This window comes from Rattus norvegicus, chromosome 9 (assembly GCF_021556685.1).
Source record: "Rattus norvegicus strain SHRSP/BbbUtx chromosome 9, alternate assembly SHRSP_T2T, whole genome shotgun sequence".
NCBI classification, from domain to species: Eukaryota; Metazoa; Chordata; class Mammalia; order Rodentia; family Muridae; genus Rattus; species Rattus norvegicus.
This window is the reverse complement of record NC_141542.1, coordinates 6137500-6152977: the sequence shown is the minus strand read 5'-3', so window position 1 is coordinate 6152977 and position 15478 is coordinate 6137500. Positions and strand designations below refer to the sequence as shown.

Here is a 15478-nt window from a genome sequence, read left to right as displayed (position 1 = left end):
GTCAGACATAGACCAGGTTGTCTCCCTTGCAAAGCCCCTCAGGACCACACCCTGACTCACACCTGCCCTGGTCCCTCGGTTGAGTGGGGAGCCCTGACGACTGTGGGCAGTGCCAGGATGACACTCATGGCCAAGGAGGAAGGGACAACATGTTAGAGACATGCATCTTCAATGCCCCAGATGGAGACGCCAAGGACACTCACCAGCCGGGACCGTACCCTCTTGGGCAATTCCTCTTCAAGTGTGAAGATGTCCGCACGCTTCACAGTCAGCTGAGATCCATCCTCAAACTCTACCTGCAGTGACATGGGGGTCTAAGCATGGGGCATAACCATAGGATGTTGGCCCTGTCCTCCGGAACTCAGGCATCCTGGGTCCCAGGGACCAGTGGACACCTGCCCAAGGCTGGGGGTGGCCTACATCTCAAGCAGGCCCTTTGTGGCAGATGGCCAATACAGGCTAAGATGAGGCTGGGCGGCAAGCCAGCAGCCTCAAGGGTGAAAAGTCAGCAGGCCATGGACAGATGGGAGGCTAAGGGCCTCCCCCGGGGCTCTCTAGACCTGGAACCTGTTTCGCTAAACTCAGAATGATAGCTATGGGGAGCCACCCCAAACAGGCTCCTTGTTCCTAATGGATACCAACGCTAAGAAGGCTCAGGCTGCCCGGCTGGGCAGTGGACACCATGGTGTTGAAGAGCTGACCATCTTCTTTGGGGACAGCAGTAAAGAACGCAAGTTACCTGGCCTGGGCCTGGGTCAGCCTAAGTGAAGAAAAGGGGTGGAGGCCTGGGCCCCTTCTGGTGCCTTTGAGAGGACACGGGAACATGTGAGAGCAGAGTCTGAGCCTGTCAGGCCAGCAACAGGGCCACACACAGGGAGCAAGGTTCCCAGGAGGAAGGAGTTCTGGAAGGTACCTGCTGTCTCCCACCTCTGCTTTAGCTGTCATATTCCATCCCTGGGGCTGGTTTGTACCACACCCCTAACACTCTAGGTGTCTGAGCTCAGCTGCAGGCTCTCAGTGCAGACTGCCCTGCCCTGGCTCACACAGGCTTCTGGAAACACTGTAGCACAGCTATGCTGCAGTTAGCTCCCTGGTGTTTGTCTCTGTGCTTCGTGTTGTTGAGACAAGACAGTGGTGTCAGTGCAGGCTGGCTGCTCTGCCCCAGGCTGCAACCTACCTCCCACACTCACTGTGTTTTGTCCCCAGCCCTGTCCTGCCCACCCTTTAATCTGCATGAGCACTGACACAGGATAGGCTGACAGAGGCTGGGTGTCTGCTAGAGGGGCGCGCATGTGCACATGTAGGCTTCTGTGAGGCTACTCACCTGGTAGATGAGGCTGGTGGCCATGGAGATGAACCTGGCTCTGTACAGATTACCGTCTGTCCACCGCAGCTCCACCAGCTCGCCCTCAGGAGGCGGCCCTAGCCGCAGACAGTCTCTGCTCTACAGGGAGGGGATGGTGAGGCCCTGTCCAGGCTGCCCCTGCTACCCCTGCCACCCCTGCTGCCCCTGCTCCACTTCTCACTGTGATGCTCTCTGGATACAGGTTGTCGCTGTAGGAGCCATCATCGAAGTTGACCTCATAGAATGTCTGAGCAGTGGTGCCAATGACACGGCAGCGGTAGTAGAGCCCATTGCGATTCTTGGTGATGACGATCTGGCCCAGGGACACCGTGCGCAACAGCTGGCCCTGGGGACCGGGTGATGGTACATTAATCCCAGCGGGATAATCCCATAGGGATAAGGTGAGGTGGGCCAAGTCCTGCCATGTGGGTGGGGCTACTGGTAGTATGGGCGGGGCTCTGGCCACAGCACTCACCCCTGCTCCACTGGCCCTGTGCTTGAGGCAGGTGATGGACACTACATAGGGCCAGTCATCTGGCTCCATGAGGACGCCAGCAGCATGTGCGCAGGTCACATGGAAGGACGTGGAGCAGTGCTCGTAGGAGCACTGGATGCAGGCACCCGACACCCTCTTCATACGCTTGCGGCAGTACACACATTTCTGCAGAGGGTGGAGTGCACGTTACCAGCAAAGCCAGGGAGGAACCTTCCAGAACAGGTAGGGGGAGTTGAGACAGAACTGGACCAGACTGGACAGGACTGGGACGTCATAGCATCTGAACTCTACTCAGGTCTCCTCCCTGATGCCAAGTCCTCACCCTCTCTTCAGCACAGAGCTGGGGACAGGGGGACAGAAATGGTGTCACAGCATCTCCTAGTACAGAGCCACTGGGGACCATAACTGGAGAGGCCATGTGCACAGAGTGGCAGGGTTTGTTGTCAGCATTCCATCCTCCTGAGCCACGATGCTCTTAGTAAGGGCTACCCTACTTCATCAGACCACCCAGCAGTGAACCCCTGCTTCTGGGCCTGGAGCACTGGGCTGGACCATGGTTCTAGGTCCCTGAACCTGTGACCTGTGGCATAAGCCACTGGGGAGCCACTGTGCTGGGAGAGTCCAGGTCTTACAGGGCTCACAGCAACCCTCTGCCCAGCATGACCTGGCAGCAGGGGAAACAAACCTAGCAAAACCAATGCAAGACATTGTCCATGCTCCTAACTGAGGGCTTGGCCTCCAGGCCTCCTGATACCCACCATAGCCAGTGTGTCCTCCCCAGCACTGTGTTGCTAAGTGCCCTGAGCAGGGCCTGTCCTAAGGTCTGAGCTGAGCTTCTCCATTCCCGAACCCCTGGCTGGGTCACCTCCCAGATGGAAGAGGCCATTTGCCCCATGCCTTGGACACAGGGTAGGAGTCAGTGAGCTGCACCCAGGTACTACTCAGCTGACGCAGAGTTGGGGGTGGGCAGGAGAGGGACTGGGGGGGTGTGCAGCAAGACAGGCCTGGGGAACAGATACTCTCTAGACAGTCATGGCAGCCTAGCTGGAAAAGCTGAAGCCCAGAGGAGTCAAGGGCACACAGTACTTGGACAAGCAAACTGGGGCCTGGGGCCTCCTTTACTAACCTGATACAAGAGGGGCGTGTGTGCATGCGTGCGTGTGGCATGTGTGATGTGCATGTGTGTATGAGAGTGGGTGGTGTGCATGTGTGTGTGTCGCTGTGTGTGTGCATGTGCGTGCGCATGCGCGTGCGTGTCCACAGTGTCTCAGCATGCAGCCTTCAATTCAACTGAGACACTAGGTGATCTGACTGGAAACGGATGGGGACAGCAGTTCTCAAAGGAGGTAGATCTGAGAAGGTGCCCTCCTTGTGTGCAGTCACGAGGGAGAGCACAGTGAGCCTCACAAAGGGTCCTGCACACAACCATGGAGAAGGGCTGCATGCTGCAGGAAAGGATGCAGGATGAAGGAAAGGCTCCTTGGAGAGCTGTATAACAGTGACAACCCAGTGTCTTTGTGGCATGCCTGCAAAGACAAGATCCAATTCTGCATCTGCCTCTGTCTTAGCCATGCCCATGAGTGTCCCAGCATTGTTCCAAGATGCAGAGCCACATAAGTGAGAGAACAGAAGCAGTGATCTGGCCACTTGGTGGAGTGTTACTCAGGCAGGAAAAAGGAAGGAGGCTGGAGAGATGGCTCAGTAGAAAAGGATTTGAATCCTCAGAACCCACATAAAGCTGGGTAGAGATTGTTTAAACACCAGTGCTGCTATAGCATGATAGGAGTCTGAGCTGGGGAACCCCTGGAAGCTGGCCAGTCAGGCAGTTGAAAATATTCTACATTAAGCAAGATGGAGAATGAGGACTGACACTTGAGGTTGTAATCTGGCCCCACACACGCACAAACGTGTGCATACAGAAGACACAATGTCATGGGAAGAAAGTGAAGCTGGAGAATGTCACTCTGAGGTTAGGATTTGAAGGCAGCACAGAGGGCAAGGCCAGGCTGGCTCTCCCTGGGTGCAGCTCTTGCATGGTGACAGCAAGCGCCACTGAGTTCAGGCACTGACAGCATATGGAGCACTCGTCACTGTGCCTTTATGTACAGTGCCCCACCTGCCACAGGACTAGGCTGGCAGCTGCAGTCTTGGGGACCTACCAGTTTCCATCGCTGCTCAGGGATGGCACTGACGTCCACTGGGTTGCGTTCGATCACATTGAGGAATCGTACCTCGGGGACTGCAATGGCGCAGATCACATGAATCCACCTGAGAGGTCAGGACAAGGTCACAAGAGCAGTGCGAGTGTTCCATGCTATGCCCAAGAGGCTAGTCAGGCTGGGTTCGGGAAGGGCGGTGGGCAAGTGAGGTACCTGTGCTCTGTGGTCCTCTGTAGTGCTCCTCCCCGAAGGTTGCACAAACAGCATTCCTGAGGGACAGATCAAAGTGGTAAGGTGCAGCCACCTTCACCATATACCACCCGACCCCAGCGTCCACACAGCTAAGATCAAGGCCACCGGTACACGGGCCCAGGATCTCCCAATCTCTAGGAGTCAGCCAGCACAGATGAGTTACCGCAGTCCAGGCGTGGGCCGCACACCGGGAACATGTCCAGCCCTCTTTGGCCAGCTCAGGCCGGACACCATAGCAACCTGGAAGACAGTGGAGTGCTGGGACTAGACCAAATATGTCACCTGGAACTACTGCAGCCCTCCACACCTGCAGCTCCTCATATCTGCACAGTACAGCCGGCCACCCAGGCCAGAGTCCTGCACAGTGTTCCACCCCCAAATCAAAACACACTAGGGCGAGGAATGCTCGTCGTCTTCCCGGGCCCTTCACCCTGAGTGCGGGGCAGCCGTGGCACACTCACTGGCATGGACCTGCAGACAGCAGTGGGCACAGGAGATGAGTGGACTGGTGCCGTCCTCACCGACGTAGGAGTTGGCAGGCAGCGGTTCTGTGTTCTCCCCACTTGAAGTGAAGCACATCTCAGGGATCAGTGGCCGTGTCCTCTGGCCACTTTTGGAGGGCGGCTGGACAGCACTGTCCCCTGGAGTGGCCAGGACCTCCCGCTCTGTCTGTACTGACTACAGAGGCACAGCAGTCAGCTCAGGGCTACAGTAGGCCAGACTGCCCTGGGGCAGAGTGGGAGGTGAGAGGGCACCATCAGTGTGGGAGGCCGCTGAGGCAGCTCACCTGGCTGTAGGGGTAGAAGAGGGTACAGACGGCACAGTAGGGCTCGCTGAGGGCGGCTGCCGCATTCAGCTTCCTCTCAGCTTGGAAGCTGGCTGCCTTGCTCTTCCACTGCAGGGACAGCAGGGACCTCAAGGCCTCAGGGTCACTGCCATCATCCTCTCCTGAGAATGGGAAGGCCTCTGTGATGGATGAAGGGGCTTGAGCTGGAGGACAAGGCCCTGCAGCAGGGCCACCCATGGTGTGCTCCTGCTTTACAGCACCAACCCTGCCTCCTGGCAGGGAGGGACAGTGCCTTCCCCTCCATGAGTCTCCCTGAGCCTAAAGCCCAACACTTCACATATGCCAACCTCAGATGCATGCTCCTATATGTGAAGGAGCCTCAGGCACTGTTAAAGGCTGTGACTGTCCGGTGCAGCCACAGGGGACATCAGGGGAGGAAGTGGGAAGTGCCAGCTGTGCCCTGGGGAGCTGCTGGGACCCACTCCATTTGCATCACCTTAGATCATCCAGCCCTAGGGATTCCTTGCAGGGAGCCTGGGGCACCCTGCCTGCTGTCCAACCTGCTCAGCCTGAGAAAGTCCCACATAATCAATCCCAAGGGACCCAGAGACTCCAGGACTGTGCCGAGTCTGGGTCCTGCCACCCACCAAGATCCCTGTGGCTTGGGAGACCTGCCAGGAGGTAAGAATCTAGGGGTCTGGGTCTCAACTGTTCCCCAGGTCCTGCCCCTCCTGTGGCAAGATCATGGTGAAAGGACCGCCGGACTGCTCCCAGATGGCGCCAGTGGCTTACGGAGGAGTGAGTGGAAGCCCACAATGGCCTGCACACAAGTGCAGCCCCACCTGCTAGCCAGCCCAAGATCTGTACCCAAGGCTCAACCATCACTGGGGAGTCCCCTCCTGCACCTATCAGCTTCCACAGCCGCACCATGTAACAGGAAGACACTCAGGACACCTAGATCTGCAAGCCCAGCCTGGCAGCTCCTCGGCAGAAATGACAGAGCAGTTGCCACTGCTGCCCACACCTATGTTCCCAACCACAGCCTGCACATCACAACATCACAACCTCTGGCACATGTACACTGTATCCTCTGCACAAGGGCCTCAGCCACCTGCTACACACCCTGGATTCCTTGACCTTCCCACTGAGATGCGGAATGTTACAGCCCATTGCTTGGATGGATGAAAGTCTCAATGGCAACAGCGGCCTGGTTGGAATCTGGGCCCTCAGTGGTCACATGACATTTGTGTTAATGGGAGGCAGGGTAGGGTGGAGGCCCTGCAGGCAGCAAGGACTATGGTGGTGCAAGGCATAGGGACATGGCCAGTTGGGCCTACAGATGGGAAGGGGCAGAGGAGGCTGTGCTGAATCTCACAGAGCATGGTGACCAGGCTGCCATGGTGCAGGGAGGACCTGACTGCAAGGGATTGGATGGGTGGACTCTGGACCTGTGGAGAGGGGCTGGTCTGGCTGGGCCCCATGCAGGTGGAAAGAGCACTGCATTGTGGCTAGGAGTCACGCCTACCTTCATCACTTGAGGCCTCCTGCTTGACCACAGATAGCGGGGACCGTGTGGGTGGCCGACCCAAGGGGTGACGCCGACTCTTTTTGATCTCCACCTTCAGCTTAGAGAAGGAGGTTGTTCCCTGAAACAGAACTTTGTGAGTCCTGGGACCTGTCCACCACAGCACACATGCACACTCACATACTCCTGTCCCTAAAGCACACATATACACTTGCCCCCCCACAATATACCCTACAACGCACATGGATATACATACGTTTCTGTTCCCCACAGCACATATTCACATACTCCTGCCCCTCACAACACACATGCACACACTCACATATGCCCGTCTCCCACAGCATGCAAACACACACAGTTGCTGCCCTATTTGTAGGCAGAACCACCAATGTACACAGTTGCCCTTAATCACCCACCTGTGAGTCACCAGCCTGGGCCTGGTCTTCCTCTTCTGGCCCCAGCTCCATGGGTGCCAACTGTGGATGGGCAGCATGCTCCCTGTCCCCATCAGAGCTGTTGGCACGGGGCAACACGTACAGCATTGGGATAATGGGCCGGGGCCGCACCTCTGTTTCCTCACCTGGCACCCCAGGAGGCACGACATTGAGGGCTGTTGGTGGAGGACCCCCCTCTGCAGCCATGGGGCCCATGGCTGGCCCTGGAGACTTAGGTTGGGGTGGAAGCCTCAGGACCTCCTCGGCGGGGAATAGGGCTGGTGGGGCAGACAGCAATGGGGGTGACAGTAGGCTGGGAGTCTTCTTCTTGCTCCTGGCCTTAGTTGGCCGAGGCTTGCCTCTGCCATCCTCTGAGGAGAGAAAGAACCATTCAGAACCAAGTAGATGGAAGAGCTGGGGATGACTGGGTGTCCCTGAGAACTTGGACAAGTTCAACCTCCACAGTGCCCAGTACTGGACTACTGCAGTTAAAGAGATTCCTGACCTGGTATAGAGCTGCAACCTGCCATCCCAGCACTCAGGCCATGGTGGGAGGAGCAGAAGGGTTAGCCTGGGCTCATGATACAGCTCAAAAATAAAACAAAACAATCCCCCAGAGCCTTCTGGAATTAGGTGTGGGAGGAGGAGCTGGGCTCTCAGGAAGGCTATGAAGAGCCAAGGGTCCTGCCAAGCCAGCAGATGTGTGAAAGGAGCCACTCTTCGTATAAGCAGGCTGCTTCATGCTGCTACAGTTACTGCAATCGACACACCACACAGCCACCAGAGGGGTCCAGTGGCAGAGGGGTCCAGTGGCAGATGGGCCTGGACAGGCCTGACAGGTGACATAAAGGAGAAGGGCCAATGAGATTTACTTTTAGTTTAGTGCCATGATGGCTGTGCAGCGCATCACTTAGCCAGGGACAGGTGATAGGGACAGAAGGATCAGGGTCTGAGCATTCCTAACATGCTCTTCAGGGAGTACCACCTAACCCCATGTTTCCTGTAACCTAGCCCTCTACACTGGGCTCCAGGGACCTAAGGGTGTCATGAAATACTCCAGCTGTGAGTGCCCTGGGCTGGGGAATCCGGGCCTGGAACTTGGCCCTACCCAACCCGACCAGGCTGCTGATGGGAGACAGTGGGAAGGAAGTACCTTGTCCTTTCCTCACACCGGAGCCAGATGCCTGGAGAAGGCCACCTTTGGGCTACACAGATTCCAAAGGCAAGGGTTCACTAATCCAGATGACAGCGTGCACTGTCTCTAGTATGTCAGGATGGCACCTCCAACCCTGAGATGTTCAGCTCCCCACAAAGGAACATGAGAAGAACCAGGGGAGGTATCCCCCATCCCTGACTCACCCTTCATACGAGGGTTACTGTGGTCACCAAGGACCAGGACAAACCCTCACAGGATGTGTCCTGGGACACAGGAAGAAGCCAACAGTTGTGCAGTGACTGTGGTGAACTCAGCCTCCTCAGGCCCCTGATCCTACAGGGCCCTGTCCTGGTTTTCATGACCTAACAGCTGTGGATGCCTTGGCTGGGAGTGAGTGCCTCAGAGTTCACTGCTTCAACACAGACCCACAGTGGGCACATCCACACGAACACTACAGTCCTGCAGGTCCCAATCAGGTTCCTCTGGAGTGTCAGGGTAGATGGCCTAGTGGACAGGTCCTCCAGGGGCAGCCAGGAGCTATGGCCAGGTGCCCCCAACACACCTGGGCTTGTCAGCCTGTCTGTTTCAGGGTTACAGGCCACAGAGGCCAAGGGGTGACGTAAGCCACATATCTATAGGTATAAGCTCTGTCCCAGCTCCTGAGGCTGGGTACACTTGGGAGGATGCAGGTACTTCTGCCTCCTGGATTGCTGAGCCAAAGTTGGCCAGCCACAGCTCTGTCGAGGGCCACTCTGCCAGCTCAGGCCTATTATAGAACCAAGGTCCAGCTGTGCTGCTCAGGGAGTCCCAAACAATCACCTGCTACTAACCAGGAAGACGGGTTGTGGGATAGGAGGGTGGTGCCTGGGACACTGTCTTCTGACTGATCGCTCAGTACTTAGTGTTCTGTCCTACTGGAGAGTCTGACTCCCTTCTGTGGCAAACCATGCCTCAGACCTCAGAGCAGCGGAGGCCCTACTGTGCCATAGCCACTGTGACTATTTCCAGTCCCCCAAAAGACAGCCAGGCCTCCAGGTATGTGGCTCAACTGCACAGACAAAGAGGTGGAAGTGTAGCTGTCCCCCCCACAGAAGGTGGAATAGGAAGACTCACAAGGAGCAGTTAATTCGGCCCTTAATGCACTCCTGAGTGACTGAGCCTGAGCATCTTGTGTGCTTAATGCATTCCTGAGTGACTGAGCTTGAGCATCCTATGTGCTTGTGGAGACCTGGAGACAGAGTGGGCTAAGGAGACTGGGTGGATTAGGGAGATGACCTCTTGCCCTTCAAGGGACCCTATAGCACAGGCACAGGAATACGAGCTGTTATAGGTTTCCTCTGCCCTGTCAGCAGACTGGGGTCCCCACCTCTGCACAGAGGTCCCCCAAGGTCCACATCTTGAAAGCGGCCACCAGCAGCACAAATGATATGCTGCTGAGGTTGGCTCTGAGGCTTCACAGGAGGGGCCATGGCACTCCTTCCAGTCCTGGGACATACCACCCCTGAATCTTACACACTGGCCAAATGTTAGCAGTAGTCTGTGGTCCTTTGATCCCTCGGCCTGGGAGATGTGACCCAGACGTCCACACATGTGCCACATCTTCAGAACTGACTGGATGATTGAGATCTTGCCACACCTGGTCACAGGAGGTGCCTGTGATACACAGGGCCCTGGCCATCGTTCACCTGGGAAGCTGGTGGCACCCTCCCTCCTATCACCCATCAGAGCGGGACATCCAGAATGTCTTTTGAATTCCTTCCCAACAGGAGGTACACCAAACCTGCCAGTCTGTCACTATACTTGGTGGCCCCGACTCTACTAGAGTACCCTGGCAACCCTGTTCATAGTGGAGGCAGCCCACCCTAGAAGTGGGCAAGCAGCCCCTGAAAATGGAGGGCTACAGGTGTGACAAGCCGAGCTATATGGCCATGGCCTGGTGTGGTTCTGTGGCCAACTCTTTGACTGCTGGGGTACATCAGGAACCTGGTCATCTCCATCTGCTCCAGTAACCACCTACCTGGTGACCTCAGATACCATTAGACATGTTTCCTCAGGAAAATGTCACCTCCACAAGGACAGACACTGCTTCCACTTAAAGCTAACAAGTTCAAGGTCAAGGAGAATCCTTAAGTCAGCAGCAGACAGTGGAGGCCTCTAACAACAGCTGCTTGCCCCTGGGGCCTGGGGTCTTATCACCTCCGACAACAGAAGGGACTGTATAGAGAGGTCACCATGGGGGTCCTCAGAGGAAGCAGGATGAGAAGCAGACAGACTGGGTGATGCTATGCTGCTGGCTGAGTCAGGAGACCACTTCCCCCGCCCCCCGCCCCGCCCCCTTGCACCGTAGTCGGGAAGAGGGGCTGCTCCTGACACCAGATCCACAGGGAATAAACATATACTTCAAGGTACCAAGATCCCATAACTGGTCATATGACTACAGGTGGCTCAAAAGCCAGTGTGGGAAGTAGATGCAGGGAGCCCAGGCTAGACCCTCAGTATGGCACCTACCTCCTATGGCTTCTCTGTATGTCTGAGGGCAACACTCCTGCCCTCAGATCCTATGGATCCACTTACACCATGGTGACTCCAGGGCCTTCTGCTTATCAGCAGGTACCTTAACCAGGCATCTAGTTTATAACTCCCTGGATCTGTGGCCATCGGTTTTCTTGGGTGATATCAGCCTGAACTTGCTGTGTAGCTATTCTGACTGGCTGGGTGGGAGCTGCTGTCTAGCAGTGGCCTGGCTTATCCTGAGTTTCTGGCCATGTGTGGCCTTGCCCACGGCCCCATGAGTTACTATGTCTGTGGTCACCCCGCTTCCCCTCATTTGGGTTTTCCTGGCAGGAAGACACTGTCATGGTGTGCCATAGACAGTTCTCTTGTCTGTAACTACCCCCAGTAGCAGGGGGCAGAGGGGAAATCTGAGGTGCTGTGGGCACTCAGCACTGCCTCACACTGCAGAAAGGCCAGAGAGGAAAGCCCCTCCCTACCTGGGCACAAGGTTACAGCTGAATGGAAGCTAGCAGCAGGAGTGAGGCATGTGTGTGCAGCAGAAGAGGGCTGGGACACAGTGCCTGACTGCAGTTCAAGGTCCCCAGGTGCACAGGCACCTCATGGTGTACCCTAGCCAGCAAGAGCAAGACCGAAGGAACCCAAACTTCATGGTGTAGACACCCAGCACTGACCTTCCACGCCCTCGGCCTCATGGCCCTGTGAAGGTGACAGCTCCTCTTCCTCCTCCTCCTCAGGCATGGTCTCCCTCCGGGAACAGCCCCTGGCCTCGTCCAGACCAGCTACCCCAGCTGTGGCTTCCCCTGGAGACCTGGAGTCTTCAGGTTTGGACTTCTTGGGCTGGCTCCGTCTCCGGTGTGACCTGGAGGAGGGCACTGGTCAGGCAGGAGAGGAAATGGCTGCAGTCCAGGGTGGGCAGGGCAAGGAGCAGGCTGGGGTGAAGCAGGTGATGGTGGCACAGGATGGGTAGAATGCTGGGGGCAGGTGCGAGGGAAATCACTTACGCCGGCCCTGGCCTCCTGGTCGGCTCCCGCCTCCTCTCTAGACTCGGCCTCCTCTCCTCCTCAGCCTTTCTCCAGGGTCTGCTCTCCTTCACACTAATTTGTCTAGAATGTAAATTTGAGGGTTTTCCTCTGGCTCCTGGGGCCCTCTCTACAGCCCTCCATGGGGCTCTCAGGCCCTAACCAGCCTACAGGGATGGTCCCTGGCACCAACAGACCAGCCCTGACACAAAATAGGACCAAGACTGCAGTGCTTAGCCTCTCCGAATGAGGTGACAGGGTAAGCAGGTACAACAAGGGAACAGGCAGGACCTCCCCTAAAGCTGCTTAGACTGACAAGGGAGAATGACTTCCTGCTACTTTGTCCCTGGCATCCACATCCCAGTAGCCCTCACCATCACATCCCCTCAGTAGTCCAGAGGAGCTGGGAATGCTTTGCAGTCTGGCCCTAGGTATTGGCCTCTGTGGCTCTGGCTGTGGCCTGCCCTCCTCTCCCTCACTCCTGTGGCTGAAACACTCCAACCAACTAGGGTAGGATCCCTCAGTGATGTGAGAGCCCACAAGATGACCAGCAGATGAGCAGGTGGCATTCCGAGGACGTAGGCAGAGGGAGGGTGTGCACACACAGTGGCTGCAGGTCGATGGGCTGAGGGACAGGCAGAAGGGGGTGGGACGCACTGACAGGGGAGGGAGAGGAAGGGTTGGGGACACAGGGCCTTGGATCCAGAGACATTCTCTATCTCTTCTGCTTGGGTTAGGTAGCGCCAGCAACAGGGCAACTGGAAAACACCAAGTCAGACAGTGTAGTAGCACGGACTGCAACTCTTCCCCCAGGATCTAAGGTTGCTCCTTCCTGATGGCTCCAGGCTCCAGATAACACTCATAGCCTGCCACCAACTCACCTGGAAGCAGCTTCCTGAACGGCCCTGACTCAGTCACTGTCCTGACCCTATTATAAGCTGGTACTGGGGGCTGCATCAGGGGCCTGACCAGCCCTTGCACAAGCAGACTGGGACAGCCCTGGCTGCACACAACACTGTTCACAGTTGAGCACGCCAGCCAGCCTCCCAGGTACCCACAGTCACAGTGCTCAAGGGTCCAGGAAATGAGACTTGAGCCCATCTGTGCCCCACACCAGAAAATCAGGAACTAGTGGCTCACATGCACACACTGTACCCATCCAGAGAGGGCCACTGTACTCCAAAGACATAGCCATGCTGGTTCTGTTTTATGAGAACATGCCCAGACTCAGCCCTGTCACAACTGTCACAACCCCACACTAACACCTCTTCCCCACCAGGCCTGTCACAGATGCGGCCACCCTTCTGCAGCAGCCTCTCTTCAGGCAGCCACAGCACACAATACCCTTGCATCTGTGTGATGGACCCATAGCTAGGGCAGGGCTCCTGTGCCTGCAGTCTGCTTCAGACCCTCTTCTATTGGATGATTAATGCTTCTTGGCATCTCCAAGTGCTCTAGCCCCACTCTGACCCACTAAGCAGCTTGTCACCAGCTCCACACTGATGACCTAGCAATCCTGGCCCTGTTCCAAGTGGCACCCATCACGATGCCTCTAGCAAGGTAAGCCTTTTATAGTTCCTGCAGCTTTCAGGACTTAGACTTGCGCTGGGCTGACATGCATCCTGCATGCATTAGCTTTCCGAAGAAGGACGTGAGTCCTGAAGAGCTATAAGCCTGTCTTTCTTCCCCTGAGTCCAGTAGGCACTATGGCTGGGGGACCCTGGGAGGAGATCCTGGGAAGGGACCACAGGCCACAAGGGCTTGCTCTGCAGCCTTTAGCTGGATGCCAAGTCCTGTGCTAGCCTGTTCTCTCTAGAAGCTCTGGGGATTGCCTAATGAACCCAGGTGAGGGACCCATGGGCATATACCACGTCTTGGGCCATCATCACCATACCACAAGACCAGGCTGCACAGAGCCACTGATGCAAGTGTCTTTGCTTGTCTTAAAACTTGGACAACGCTAGACTCCTCTGCCTGTCAACTTCCAGCACTTTCTCTGTGCTACTGTCTGGGGGCTCACATTTTCCTGCAGCACTGTGGACCAGCTTGTGCTGGCTTCTCCTGCCTCTGCTCTTTTGCCATGGTCTCTGGTGGCTTTGGAATCTCCTTGAAGGCTGTCTCTGCTCCACCCTGGCCTCTGGTCTTGTTCTAAGGGTGAATAAGGGGCTTGCACTAAGGGTGATGGCAGGCAGAGGCTACAGGACGACCACTGTTAGGAACAGAGCCACTAGATGGACCCCATATGAAGATGTCGGTTTTCTGCCATGAAGTGAGTGGTGTGCACAGGGAGCAGGCCTGGCAGTGAGGACAGCTTACGCAAGGCATCCAGTGCTCCAACCTGGGGTGCCCAAAGTCCTGACCCAGTCTAGCCTACTCTGGTGAGCCTCCTGCTGTCTCACTGATGTCTCTGAGCCATCCGGCTGCTCCTATACAGACCAACTCTCATCCACGCCCCATTGGGCTCAGCAGATGGCTGAACTGGGCAACATTTTATCAATTGTTAGAAGTCAAGTGTTGGCAGGTGAATGACACAAACTCTTCTGAGGTGAAAGCAGGAGACTTGGGACTTCAGTGGTGGGTAAGGAAGAAGCCCATAGCTTTCACTGACAGGAATGACACACAGTGAGAGATGACAGCTACAGATATGTGGTGGCCTGTGCCTCCAAAGCAGCTAGGAGGCTGCTGAAGGCTCTGGCTTCCTTCCCTGGCTTGATTTCTACCACTAAGTGGCAATATTTACTATATCCCCAGGGAAACTGAGGCACATTCTAGGGTTCAGGAAACATGGTGCTTGGGGTCACAGGTAGACGCTGGTGATGAGGTCAGCAGGCAGGTGTGTCACACTGTGGAGTACAGACACCTCCTGACCCCCACACATCCACAGTGGGCCAGACTGACCAAGTAATGTGGCATTGTCTCCTGACAGTCACCTCTGAAAGGGGTTGAAGTCAACCCACCTGTTAAGCTGCTGACTAGGAATGGGACCAGGGAGGGCACAGGATAGCTTGATAGAGGCCTGTGCTGCGAAGCAGCCAGCCTGGGCCCCCAGGGGACACAGAAGGGCCCTCATGGGATAAAGAGGCTGAGCACACTATTGCTGGTCTAAATAGCATCTCCCAACAAGAAGCCAACGGGAACTGTCCGATGCATAGGGCTGTAACCAGAGCATTATGCAGAAGGCAGAGGGCAGGGTGCTCTCAGCACCAGTAGACAGCAATGGCCCAGCAGCCCCAGGCCCTGGTGCATTGGGGAGATAGATGCTCTGGTCCCACACTAAACCCCTAATGTGCCTCAGTTTTCCCAGGGGAGCTAAGCATGGCAACGAGGCACAGCTGAGAGAAGCTGGGCCGTGTTCAGGGCAATCCCAGCACCATGTAGAAGCACAACAAGCCCATTCCACAGAGGCCAGGGCTTCCACAGGAACAGCCGGCTTCTAGCAGCTTTAACAGAAGGTATGTCCTCAGGGTGACCTTCATTCACAGTGTCATTATCACAGCTTTCAGAGAGTCACAGTGGGGCACTGCCTAGGGAAGGAAGCCTCTGAAAGACTGGCTGTGGTGTAAGCATGGGAGATCCATCTCTGGACAGCCTTGGTACAACTGTGGCCCTGGAATGTGAGGTCTATTTGATGGACCCTTAAACCATCTATCATGAAACCATCATAAAACCCCACAGCTAAATTCAGCGCCACAAGGCTGCTTTCCATGGCCCTACAAGGCAGGAAGTCAAATGAAGACACTGCAGAAAGATGGAGAACCACAGACTGCTCCACAGGAGAGGACATTAAGCAG

General features: G+C 56.1%; 1 protein-coding gene across 17 annotated transcripts in view; it reads right to left on the bottom strand.

Annotated features, from left to right (window-relative positions):
• Positions 1-15478, bottom strand: part of Kdm4b (lysine demethylase 4B) — a 78480-nt gene that overhangs the window by 2029 nt on the left and 60973 nt on the right. For 5 of the 17 annotated variants that reach the window (NM_001044236.3, XM_087565043.1, XM_087565051.1 and 2 more), the window contains 13 exons: positions 11670-11771; positions 11340-11527; positions 6981-7369; positions 6565-6685; positions 5040-5218; positions 4714-4930; positions 4416-4492; positions 4214-4269; positions 4001-4109; positions 1821-2006; positions 1527-1691; positions 1325-1444; positions 204-296 (listed from right to left, as the gene is read on the bottom strand). In NM_001044236.3, coding sequence (NP_001037701.2) covers positions 204-296; positions 1325-1444; positions 1527-1691; positions 1821-2006; positions 4001-4109; positions 4214-4269; positions 4416-4492; positions 4714-4930; positions 5040-5218; positions 6565-6685; positions 6981-7369; positions 11340-11527; positions 11670-11771 — 2002 coding nt within the window. The remainder of the gene's footprint in view (positions 1-203; positions 297-1324; positions 1445-1526; positions 1692-1820; positions 2007-4000; positions 4110-4213; positions 4270-4415; positions 4493-4713; positions 4931-5039; positions 5219-6564; positions 6686-6980; positions 7370-11339; positions 11528-11669; positions 11772-15478) is intronic. The other 12 variants (NM_001395633.1, XM_087565045.1, XM_087565053.1 and 9 more) reach the window with 3 other exon arrangements.